Below are 13,108 nucleotides of genomic sequence, written 5' to 3'. Positions count from 1 at the left end.
ACATTTCATCAGGAATGCAAATAGGACCAAGGACCTGACAGCCACGGAAGTTCGGTAGGATCCCTGGACGGCCCTATCAATTGAAGGCCCAGTTTGCATGTCTGCGTCCCTTAGGTAAGATATAAGGTGCCTAGGGACGAAAGGAGCGACTGGTATTGGTAACAACGAGTTAATACTAGTACTAAGCGTTAAACTGTTCCATTTGTTATTATCCTGCTACATGTTTTCTTCCACTATGGACATTCGCCCGACTCACTTGGTCTTCTTGTGTATATTCAATCTGTTAGATATGCACAAAGAACGGGGGAGCTTATATTGTGAAGTCTAAAGTTGACCTACGCTTTGCTTTTTGCCAGAAATGCGGTGTAGGCGGTGTATTGCTATTTTTATGAATTTATTGTATAAACAAAGTGTTATTACTAATGCTATTTCTTAGACTTTAATTCGCTGAAGCTCCCCCCTCTCAAAACCCCCGCCCCCTCACCCCCACCACCCGCATGCTGGTAATAGGGATTTCCAACTTTCAGGCTTTCAGTTTACCCCAGGCTCTGAGTGGCTCAGTGTTGTTCTTCACAGCAAAACAAGAACAATGTCTCAGTAATTCCAACACAAGTGTACTGCGGAGGCAACTCTGATAGCTATGCTGACCCAATACAAGCACGTTTTTTGGGGAAAAAAAAAACCGACGATGTTACTGGCTTTGCAATGAACTAGCTGAATACAAAAAAACTGCCATAATGGATACGAACAGGAATTAAGAACAGGTAGAATTGCATTTGGTGGAAATTTATGGCATTATTGTTATTCAATTATATCGAAGAAGACATTATTTAATGCCGGGCGAAGTATAATTACCCGTATTTTGACCCTTTGTCCACGCAATAAAAAACCTCTTCATACCCAAGGTTTGCAGTTGTGGACACTGAATGCAAAGCAGACAGCTATAACAATGGGCGAGCAGATAGTCCTTGAAGGAATAATAATTGCACAGGCTCCATTTTGCCATTTTATGTAACTTCAGACCCAAATAGAAAAAAAAAAGAATAGAAAATAGACGAGAGGTGTTGCTCGTGCACTCAGATCACAATAAGTCTAAATGTTTGGTTTATGTGCTCCCACGAATTGAGCCAGCATTCACCAGAAATTCACAAGCCAAGTCAAGATGTTCTGGCATTTAAAACGAATGCATCATCAAGAACAGGTTTGGTTTCTATGACGTATAACTGTCGCGAAGCTTCCCTAGTATATTGGGTAGAAATTGTTTTCTGCAGTAAAGAAGGGCATCACATCGCCGCCTTGTGAATAAATAGCGTGGTAAGCAGACGCACTGATTTCGAGTTCATGTGGCAGTGCTTATGAGAGGCGAAACACGTCATATTTAATACTCGTTCAACATTGATGCTCAAGATGAACCCGCCCTCACCTAATCTTCTTGTTTGAGCATTGCTGAAAAAAGGGATACTTTTTGACGGAGCTTTTCATCTTACAATCATCAGGTCAATTCGCAGGAATGTCAAATGTAAAGAAAACAACAAATTATAAAATATGCGGGGAGATTGCCGATAGATTGGAAAGTGGGATCTGATTGGCAGTGGTCTCGCCATGGAGAATGCACCATTTAATGGTGGCTGACATTTTCCTGCCATGCATTGCTTGAAATTTAAAACAAACAGCTTAACTCTGATTATTCAAGGCATTGCCCTGAAGAATGAAGCAGCAATTTGCTGCCACTTGTTTTATTCAGGAAAGAAAGAGGCGTAATGTGTTGACATAATCCTTCTTTCTGAAATGAAGGCCGTCTGTATACAAAAATTTCGATATATTCAAATGCACCACATTGCGAACGCGACTGACAACCTGAAATGGGATATCAGCGTATTTCACTGCATACTAAGGGTTATTCGGGAAATTCTGTCCCATCGCAGGATGTTAAAAATAATATTTTGAGGTGTGCAAACATGGACTAAATGAGTACGGTCTCTATCTTGCCTGTGGCGAATAGCAAAAGGGGCATACTATTTTGAAGATCCGCCAGTCTATTGGACGCACGGCCCTCACAGCTAGCATCACATTGACATTGAAATTCATATACCACATTTCCTATTCGTGTGATCGGCCGGATGTATTTTTGGCTTAATGACAGCATCCTCTTCGTTGCGAAAACCACCCGTATTGCTACTGCATAGCAACAGTGTAAATCAGGTAGCTTCACGTGCGGCTCAACCTTTTCAGATAGTTTGGCCTTCCAGGATAGCCTAGGGTAGACTGGACACTTTTCGGGCCGAAAGTGACGGCCTTAACCACGTTAATGTCTTTGCGTGACATACAGCGTGAAATGATCTGATCAGGTTAGCCATTATCCCGCAGGATGTTTTTGGTGCCCCTTATTATGGCATGAAAATTGCATGATGATCAAATAGATCGGGCCCTCTTCACCAGGATGACAATAAATCCAATCTTAGAGTTCCTGGTACTGTAAGAATCCCAAGGTGCAAAGTGGAATTGGCTTTTGCCAGTGACACCGCGGCACATTTCTAAAGCCAAATCCAATTACTATTACACAATTGAACAATGTGGCATATCAATGTCAGTGTGACACTTAGAAGGTAGTGTGTACGTTCCACAGACTAGTGGAATGTTTCCAACAGCATGTCACTTTTGCTTTTCGCAACGAGCAAGTCAAAGACATAACACAAAATGCGTGGGGTTTGCAAATCTCAAAACACAGTCCCTAGCATCAAATATGTTTCCGCCTTTGGACAATTTATTCTAAATAATCCTCAATGTGCGAAAGTTGAAACTGATGTCGAAGTTAAGATTATCAGTCAGGCTCAAGTGTGGCGCATTTGTGTATAATACAAGCTACAATTATTAGTTCACATGTCTTTGTTCTTTTCAGACAGCAAGAACAGCTACAAACATTGTGCTGCTGATCTAAATAAGGGACAAAAATTCGCTGGGTAATTACATGGGGAAATACTTTGACCAATCAAAGTTATGTTGCCTGTTTTAAATTTCAAACCATGTATGACAGTTAAATTTCAGTGAACATCAAAAAACTGGTCCATTCTTGAGAAGAACGCTTCGATCAATCAGATTTCATTTCCCAACCAATCAGTGCTCTCTTCTAAGTTACACTAAATTGTTGTTGAATTTACATGTGGTATTCTAGCGAAAAATGCAAAAATCCCAATGGGTTCAAGATGAAAGACTTCGACAAAAATGCCTCTTTTTTTTTTCATCAATACTCAAGTTCTAACATAGGATTATTATTGGATTTCACCAAGCCAACAAGGGAAGTCATGCTATAATCTCGTGTTGCTTTGCAGAGCAGGAAAAAAATGTTTTCGTATGGTCAATTAATTATTCGCTCTGCCTGACATTCTGATACATTGACGTCAATGTATTCACACATACGTTTAATGGAGTATCATATTATTATTTGTGCTTCCAAGCAAGAAAACATATCGATCACATTACGCTAATAATTAAAAGAGTTTATATATCTCACAATGTTATCCCTGTTCATTGAGAAAATTGATTACCATCTATTGATCAATTGGAAAAAAAACACAACTGTTCATAATTTAAGAATTGTATGCAAGAATATGTTATGAATATTATCATACGTCTCACACTTAACAACGTTTCGGTCATAGAGCAAACTTCCAATGATAACATCTAAACTTGTGCATCTGCTTCTTCAGTATTGATTTATAACATATTGTTCGACTGTATGCCTAGTTCCAGCAATTCTTTCAAGCCCCAGTTCGACATCAAAAAGCATACGAGCAATATCTGGAGCTATATCTCTGAGTTATCGTCTGTTGATTTCATTAATCGGCTGTAAAAGATATTCCAAGATCAAAAACAATGAATACAAATAATGTAGATATTGCCGCCTGAAAGCAAACAAGATTTACCACACCTGCATTTTTCCTTGGTGAGACATTTCTCGGAAAGCAAACCATTTCAGATTAACTGCTTTAGCATACGGAATAATGTCACCCTTTCCATTCAGGCATCTATTAGCTAATATATCTCTTAGCAATGTCGACGCAGTCACAGTATCATTAAGATTGGAATGAAAGTAATTAAATAGTCGGTCATCAGCAACTGGCAAAATATGTCCAGATGTAGATAACTGCAGATGCGGGGATCATAGATGAAAGATTAACTGCTGACAATTAGTAACGTGTCTGTTGCAATTCATAGAGACAATAAGAGAGCAAACAGAAGCTGGAGAGGGAGGAAGATCAAAAGAAAATGCACAACGCATGGTCGGATAACAAGAAGAAATGAATAAAGTATAAACAAAATCAGGCAAATGAATAGGAGAGGGAAAATAACAACAGCAAGGTGAAGAATACGGTGAAGAAGGAGACGATGAAGACAAAGAAGGAGAAGAACAACACCAACAACAACAATAACAGCAACGATAAAAACAGCAGCAAACACAGCAGCAAGAAGCAGCAAGGCTTCGTTCTTCCAGCTGCTGATTGAAGTAATGTAGATCCCTCATTGAATTGCTCAATATTCTGAAGGGGCTTGACAGGATAGCCGCTGATTGGCACCTGACACGCCCGGGGACAGTCACAGCATGAGGATATGATCATTTAGTGCTACGATGAGGGGAAATTTCCTCACTCAAAGGATTCTGAAACGTTGTAATTATCTGCCGCACAGGATTGCGGGGATTCTCCATTATTGAATATATTTAATGCTGGAATAGAGAGGTTATTTGCCCTCTCAGAGAATCAAGGGGCATTGCAAAGAGAAAGGAACTGCATTCGAAGCACAAGATCTGTTATCATCCTATTGAATTTGTAGCAGGCTCGAAAGGTCTATATAATCTACTCTTGCTCATATTTCTCCTATGTCTTTGTGTTCTTACGGGTCATAAACTACCGACATGCAGATCCAAATAATTTACTTAAATAACCATCGTTTCATTGAATATTGTCCAATTAGAAGTTAACAATTCTCTTGTGCTTGTATTCTCTTCTCCTTCTGTTTTTTTTTGTTTGTTGGGGAATCTACCAAAAATTAAATAACATCAAAATGCACCAAGAGCAGTCAGAGAAAAAATAAAATGTTTAAGAGCTTCTCATCTGACCTATCCTTCGTTGCAATAATCAGTTCACGTTCTTTTTTATCTATTACACGTTGAAAATGTTGCTATGCTCAGAAGCATATAAAAGTTGGAGAAACGGTATTTACCAAGTATGATTTTAACACGTCTTTTCTTACAGATCCTCTTGAGCAGAGAATAGGATTCGTCGCTAAACTTATTTTCTCTATCGCCCGCATTTTCTGATGATAATACTTGCAAATTTTTCAGTGATTTGTTCGTGTGGAGGGCATTTCTGAGTCCCGGTATAGCAGCGTCTGTGAGATTGTTATTGGTCAACCTGCATTACAAAGTGTGCAAATGTAACAAAGTGACAAAGAGTAAATTTTACAACAGCAGCCAGCAATTGCAAACAATCGCAATAAATTTATAAAAATGTGAGACGGCTACATAACAGTTGACTGTTTTTTTCCCGAATCTGAGCAGATGCAGTGTTTAAACACGCGTAATTTTACTTACACTAGTGTTTTTATTTTGCAATCCTTCCTTTCCAATGCTTTATGTAATTGTTGCACGCCTGAATCGTTCAAAGCATTGTCATTTAATCTAAAAGCAAGAAATTGCAGTTTAGAGATCGCTTTAGATATAATTATGTTTTTCCACATTGCTATGTTCTTAGCAAGTAGACAGAAAAATGTCAAATGCAATTTAATTTGGAGGAGTGCTCCGTAGCGTATTTTTGCAAGAAGGAAATGAAGAGGTTAACACATTAAACAATGTGCAGGAACAAATTCACCCTGGGATCTACGCACAGAGGAAGCTGAATGTGGAAGGGAACGATTCAAAAGTAGTTAGCCAAGCATTTGGGATATTGGGCTTCATATATAGAGGAACTTAGTACAAAGACAGGGATGTTATGTTGATACATTTCATAGCTTTGTTTATACTGCAACCTAGAGCATTACGCTTAGTTCGGGGCAAAACATTTTCGGAAACATGTATTGGGCCTGGAGATGGTGCAGATGAGATATCAGGGAATTGCTATAAAAATTAGCGGGTTTAGTTCTAATGTTAGTTTAGCTGATGGTCTCATTGTAGCTTTGAGATTGAGGGCGGATTTGAAAGAAATATAAATGATTACGACAGTTTGGATTTAGACAAAGGAACCTGCTCTCATTTGCTGCGAGACGCCGAGCAGTTCAGGCTTGTGTGGAATGAAGAACTGGAAATGTTGATAACAAAGCTCACTAACGGTTGAGTCTTGTAACTAATGGGAACAATCGCCAAAAATATAGATCCATCCGTCAGCATATTATGTTCTTCACCATCACTTCAAAGGATGTATCGTGCCCAGAACATCAAATTGCAAATGACCTCCTTAACAACTCTCAGAATCAAAATTGGCAGATTGTACTGCAAAATAACGCTGAGTACAGGGAGGTTGCCGCTTCCATTTAAAATAATGAAGTGAGTCTTTGACATAGGAACCGTGTAATCTTTTAAGCCCCTCTTTAATTCACCTGCAATTATTGTGTAAAATCACTTCATTAAAACATGCAATCGTCGCATTCCAGATCAAAGCATAACTTTGTGTTAGAGGAAATACCGTTTGCATGTATAAAGCGCTTATATGCATATGCAATAAAAATCCGCCTGTTTCACATTGCTACTTACGTCACAATTACCTCAGCCCGTGCTTTCATCTGTAGAAAAATAAGAATGGATTAAAGATTTCTCCAGAAAGGTGCATACCTGAGCATTTTGCATTTGTGAAGCACTGGTAAAAGCTTCTGGATGTGATCAGTTTCAATCGAACAGTAAACCAAGTTGAGTTCCTTGATTTTTACACAGGGTTCCAGGACTGTTGCCAATACACTGCAATCCAAAATGTCCAATCGAACACCGCCAAGATCAGTTTTCCTCATACATTCAAGTAGCCCTCGCATAAGCTCTATGTTCTGAGATTCAAATAGAAGATATAACGTGTTCAGGAGTATTTTCTTGCTCTCCATACTGTGTGCGCTTTTGAAATTTTGTTCCAGGCGCGCCTTCAACCAATTCTGGACCTGTGTATTTGCATTTTTAGGGAAGGCACCCAAATCACTCTGTAGTTCTTGGGTTGAATTTGACGCGGAGAGGCCAATGAGAAAACGCATAAATATATCATACCGGCCATCACTGTTACTATATGCTTCATTGAGAATGTTTTCTATGACCTGTACTTGTGACCTCAGAAAGACGGAGAGAGCTGCAAGAAATTCTTGAATAGTGAGGTGAGGGAAGGTGTAGACAACAACATTAGTTGACGTATCTTTCTGCAAGATTTCCACCATAAAGCCTGAGGTGAACTGTGAAGGTTCGAGACCATGTCGGCTGAAATCGTAATTGTAAAATATCAATTTTTTCTTGGATATGCCTTCATAGGCCATAGCGCCAATTTTCAGCAAGAGTTCGCGTCGGTTGTCTATATGACAACCCCATCGTTGTAAGAGGCTAGCTATGTAGCTTGAAAATAGGCTTGTAACAGTTTTAGGCATTGAGTTTTTGTTTTTTTCTTTTTTTTCAAAGAGAGGTTTGAGTGTAGAACAGATGACGAAACAGTAGCAAGGGTTAAAGCAAAGGGTGTATAAGATATCGTTTTCCTCTACGTAGGCAAAAACCTCATCTGCAATTTCCTTGTTTTGGAAAAACTTCTGGAAAAAATATTTTCTTTCTTCCTTAAAGAAACCCAAGATCTCGGCCCAGAGATTGACCCCAGCTTGATCCAGTGTCTCCAGGTCTATGGGTCGGCTTGTTAATAGCACTGAGCAGCCCCTCAATAATTTCCCCTGCACCAGGCATCGGACAATATCAGATATTTCACACTGACTCTCGGGATCGAAACAGTGATGCTCAACAGCTGTGTTTCTTCGTTGATCACTGAAATCAATCGTCTCTTTAAATTCATCCAAACCATCAAATATTATCAATATATTATTTGGTTCTTTCCAAACAGCCTGACTGTTAGTCCGAAAATGAGGATATAAATCGGTCGTGATTTCATCCAAACTTGTTCTCTTTGTCCTATTATTCAACTCACGGAATTTGAAAAGAAAAACAAAGTTGAACTGTTGATATATTTTCCCTGCAGCCCACTCCTGAACAATCTTGTGCACAATGGTGGTTTTACCGATCCCGGCAACACCTGTTAATACAGAGGTACCAGAGAGGCTCGTGTGACCAAAGCTGCTTCTGAAAAACTGATCAATCTGAATTTTCTCCAATAATTGTTTAACGTTAAGCTTTTGCCAATTTTCATGCTCTTTCCCTCTAGAAATCTGTTCATGTTCATTAAGCGACCGTTGACGGGGTGAAGATATAACATGCAAATCTGTGTACGTGTCTTCTTTTTCACCATTTGTCATGATCCTCGTCGGGAATTGGGTGCTGAGTTTATCTTTGTGTTGCCTGTAAATGTCTTGGAAACGAATGGAAAAATATTAAGTTAAATAAGCGAATGAATTAATTGATAAGTTGTGCACAGAAGATGTTCAATGTACAGTATAATGCTTGATTTAATGTTTTAATTCACGAATGCGTCTGGCAATGACAAAACTTAGTGTCCATGCTAGCTGTGTATTATTTATTTACCTGATGCATTAAAAATGAGTTTTCAGCTGCTAAGGTTATTAACTAACATATCTGGATCATCTGTACAACCCTTTGGTTTACTTGGGCAGTACGTGACCTACTCTGCTACCACAACCATTGTTTCAAGGTAACAAAAATAAATATTTTGCTTCTGATAATTTTCCTATGGTTTCTATTTCCTAATGCTGCCGATAGGTTTCATCTCCACCTCGCTCAGTGCTCATTCTTCATGCGTTAACTGGTTCGTTGTTGCATGATTAATGTCTTGTTAAAGGAAGATAACTGTATCGCAGTAACATTTTAATTGTCTCCACAGTGAGTATTCTATATAGATAGGGAGCTGGAGTTTTGCGGTCACTCTGTGCCTACGTCCTCTGTAATTGTCAAATTATTTCTGTTAGGGGGAAATTAGAAATGGTAAAAGTGAATACAGAAGAATTTACTGAAAAACCCTTAAAATCTCCACGCCGACATAGCCGCTATACATATTAAGAGTTTAAGATTACCAGATAGACATTGCACAGCCTTGAGAGTCAGACTGGTGGCACAAGCATGACATAAATTAGATTAAGTGTATTCCCCTCTCTCATAGGGAAGGGGCAGATGCTTTTAGCTTAGATATGGGAAGGCATACAACAGACAATGACGGGGCTTTGGTGAAACACAAACAGTCCCAAGCTGTGAGAACCAAGGCCCTTGCTTACATATTTTAATTTTGATTGGATAATATAGTTACTTATACATCCTTTAGAATAATTGGTTAGCAAAATCACATATTTATGTACTCAATGTCATAGAGTTAGCATGGGCCCAATGTGTAGATTATCGATTAGATGTATTCAACTGTACTCATATCTATTTTGATAAGAGAAACGTACAACAGAAGTGAAATGTAATCAATCTGAGAGCTGGGTCTTCGTTCTTAGGAATGATTGCGGCTCCCTTGCAGATGCTTGAATTAAACAGGTTTAAAGGAAGCCTGATTTTCTGTGGTCGCTGCGGGATTGGTGAGTGTGCCGTCTTCAATTTCCCACACAAATTAATACGAATTATACCCTTGTGGTCTGTTTTACACTAATGCAAAGTTTAATCTTAAACTGGAACTTTACTCCCTCAACTGCATTGAAAATATTCTTGAAACACAATTAATCTTAAGAATCCTAAACAATTGGACATTTTCCACTTAATCTTGCCGTATCGAAATGCACAACTATAATTCAGCTTCGCTGGTTCATTCACTTAATCATTCCATGAAAATTGTTATCTTCTGTTCATGACTCCGCTCCTACGGTGTAACTAGCGACACAATATCAATAGCCTTTCTGAAATCACAATATTGTCCAGATGTTAAGTAGTCGATTAACTGTCATTTGGTAGTATGGAACTTGATTATTGCTGAAAAAGGAGACATATATAAGCGTTTTTGTCTTGTGCTCGTCAGGACATTTATTCTTGCGAGTGGCCTGTTGAGAACAAGGCTAATAGTTTATACATGCCTCATTTTTACAGGAATAATCGACTAATTATTTGAACATTTTTCAGCCCGTTTTTAAATAAGAAGTCATTTTAATCACCTCGCTAATAACATCTCTATTTGCTATTATTCCCATTATTTCGGTGTTTCATTTGTGGAAGGGAGGTGGGATTCACGGCGTTTAAATACTGTGATGGACAGCTTATTCACCATTATTTTGCAAAAGATACTTCAAAATTCTCGGTCGTTCCGCACGCTTCAAGGTAATATCGAAAAATGTTGGCAAAGTATGGCGTTAACAACATTGCTCGATGGTTTGCAATAAATCCTCTAACTATACTTCGGCGTAATTCATAGCTAAATCAGCTGAAATTCATACTATGACCATCTTTATCCAGTTCCTTCTGGTGAACACGAGGGATGTAAATAACTTGGGAAAAAAAAGTGCCAGGAATGGCTGTGTAAAGAAACTGGAAAGGGGCATCAAAATTAACGAACATTTTTATTTTGTCTTATCATATTTCATTAAGAAAGAGGCTGATCAGGAGCATTGGGCCCCGTAAAAACTAATAACAGTGATTTTTTATAGGAAAACAACGAAATGGGCGCCATGTTGGCTAGTTAATTTGTACCACTATTCATGATATATTATGGAGATCTAAGGACTAAATATGAGTACAGATTACGCCAAATATTGTTTCCGTCCAGAAATTAACAAGCTTAAGTGTTGAATTGATCAAAGTTTTCCAAGTATTACGCGAAGAGATGGGACAGTGAGGGAGATGTTCTTTTTTTGCCCTCTCTTTGCGACATTTCTTACGTGGAAACCTAGTGAGAGACAGTGCATGATTAAAATTAGGAAACACTCTGCAATCGGAATGTTCTACAAGCTCAGATTTTCCTTCCAAAGCTTAATTTATTTTTCGTTAAGTTTGGTTAAAACTGGGGTTAATAATTTTTGGCTTAACTATTTGCAAAAAGCCAGATCAGGAAATTAGAGAAATATGGAGTTAGTTCATATATCAGGCATAATCACACTGAATGATCTAATAAAGTCGAGCTCCTAAATTAACTTATTCATGCTCCTATCATCATTGTTGAAATTGTTGGTCGATATGTATAAACATATGGGTTGTTAAATAAGACCCAGCCTGATTTTAAAAAGGGTGAAATCCTGTATGACTAAACTGCTGGACTTCTTTTGAAGACCGAACAGTAATTGTCCATGAGGTAATGCTGTTGATGTGCTGTGCATAGACTTTCAAAAGGCATTTGATACAGTGCCACAGGGCAGCATTGTGGGAACAGATATTGCTCATTGAATAAAAGGAACAGTAGCAGCGTAGATACCGAATTGGCTGTACAATATGAAGCATAAAGTGATGGCCAATTGATATTTTTCAGGCTGGAGGAAGATTTGTAGTGGAGTTCCCCAGGTTCCGGTATTGGGACACTTACATTTCCTGATATACATTAATGATCTAGAACTTAGTGTGCAGAAGGCAATTTCAAAGTTTGTGGATGATACGAAACTTAGGAGTGTTGTGACCTGTGACGATGGCAGTGGGAACTTCAAAAGTGCATAGACAATTTGGTGGAATTGACAAATAGTTGGCAGATGAATTTCAATGCGAAAAAGTGTGAGGTGTTGCATTTTGGTAGAAAGAACATGGGCAGACAATATGAAATAAGGGGCGACATTTTGAAAGGGGTGCTCAAACAGAAATTCCTGAATGTATACGTACATAGACCATTGACGATCGCAGGACAGGTGGGGAAAGGATTAATGGGGCATATGCCACCCTGGGCTTTATTAATATGGGCATAAGGTACTGTAGCACGGAGCTTATGCTGAACTTATATGAGACACTCGTTAGACCTCAGGTGGGGTAGTGTGAACACACTGGAGTGAGTGCAGAAGAGGTTTACAAGAATGGTTCCAGGGTAAGGAACCTTCAGTTATGAAGAAAGGTTGGAGAGTTTGGATCTCTTATCCTTGGGGATAAGAAGGCAAATAGGAGATTGAATACAGATGTCCAAAATCATGAGGGCGCTGGACAGAATTGATAAGGATCAGCTGTCTCCGCTCGTAGAAGGATCAAAAGGGAGGGAGCACCGATTCAAAGTGATTTGCAAAAGCAGTAAGTTTGAGCTGAGAAAAAAAAAAATCACGTAAGTAATGGTTTGGTTCTGGAATGCACTGCCTGGAAATGTGATGGAGGCAGGTTCAATCGAGACATTCAAAAGCGCACTGCATGATTAGTTGAACAAAAACAACGTGCAGTGGTACATGGAATAGGCTTTGTCAATGGCACTCGGTCATAAAGCTATTTGGAGAGCCGGTGCAACACGATGGGCCGAATGGACTCCTCCTGTGTTATTAAAATGCTGTGATTCTGTGAAACATGTTTCATAATTAGATATTGTCATATAGTTCGCCAAATTTCTTAACTATCCCTAGCATAGGGTTGAATTTTAAGGCCCGTAGAGGCAAAGGTCGACCCTTAGAAAGCGGCAAGCCGTTAAAAATTCCCTTTCTTTCGGCGGGAACGGAAATCCCACCGGTTGGTGGAACCGTAAATGCGCCCCCGTCTCTAAGATTGTTTTAGATTCGAACTCACACAATGATTAGAGCACATAATCTACCACAGTTTTTTAGAATTGTTGCATGTTGGAGGTGCCATATTTCGGACATCAAACTGTCTTAAAGACCATTTGGCATTGTTCATCTAATGTCTAGTGCAGTTAACCCGATGTCCTGACAACAATCCACCATCAATAAAATATTTAAGAAAGAAAAATGTTATTCTCTAATCGATTGCTGTTGATTGCCTCGGTGGGCCCAAGTTCCCTGTAAATATTCAACCATGTTTCTTCCTTTACAACATTGACCACATTGTAAAACTCTTTCATTATCTGCAACATCTTATAGC

General features: G+C 38.9%; 1 protein-coding gene across 1 annotated transcript in view; it reads right to left on the bottom strand.

Annotated features, from left to right (window-relative positions):
- Nucleotides 1–3,919: 3,919 nt before the first annotated feature.
- LOC144672040 (NACHT, LRR and PYD domains-containing protein 3-like) overlaps nucleotides 3,920–13,108 on the bottom strand; it is a 31,597-nt gene continuing 22,408 nt past the window's right edge. Inside the window, exons 4-7 of the mRNA XM_078533983.1 lie at nucleotides 6,824–8,528; nucleotides 5,591–5,677; nucleotides 5,221–5,411; nucleotides 3,920–4,116 (exon numbers count right to left, since the gene is read on the bottom strand). Coding sequence (XP_078390109.1) covers nucleotides 3,920–4,116; nucleotides 5,221–5,411; nucleotides 5,591–5,677; nucleotides 6,824–8,528 — 2,180 coding nt within the window. The remainder of the gene's footprint in view (nucleotides 4,117–5,220; nucleotides 5,412–5,590; nucleotides 5,678–6,823; nucleotides 8,529–13,108) is intronic.

Source organism: Cetorhinus maximus, chromosome 35 (genome assembly GCF_964194155.1).
Source record: "Cetorhinus maximus chromosome 35, sCetMax3.hap1.1, whole genome shotgun sequence".
Lineage (NCBI taxonomy): Eukaryota > Metazoa > Chordata > Chondrichthyes > Lamniformes > Cetorhinidae > Cetorhinus > Cetorhinus maximus.
Note: the sequence above shows the minus strand (reverse complement) of the source record. Positions and strands in the feature narration are given on the sequence as shown.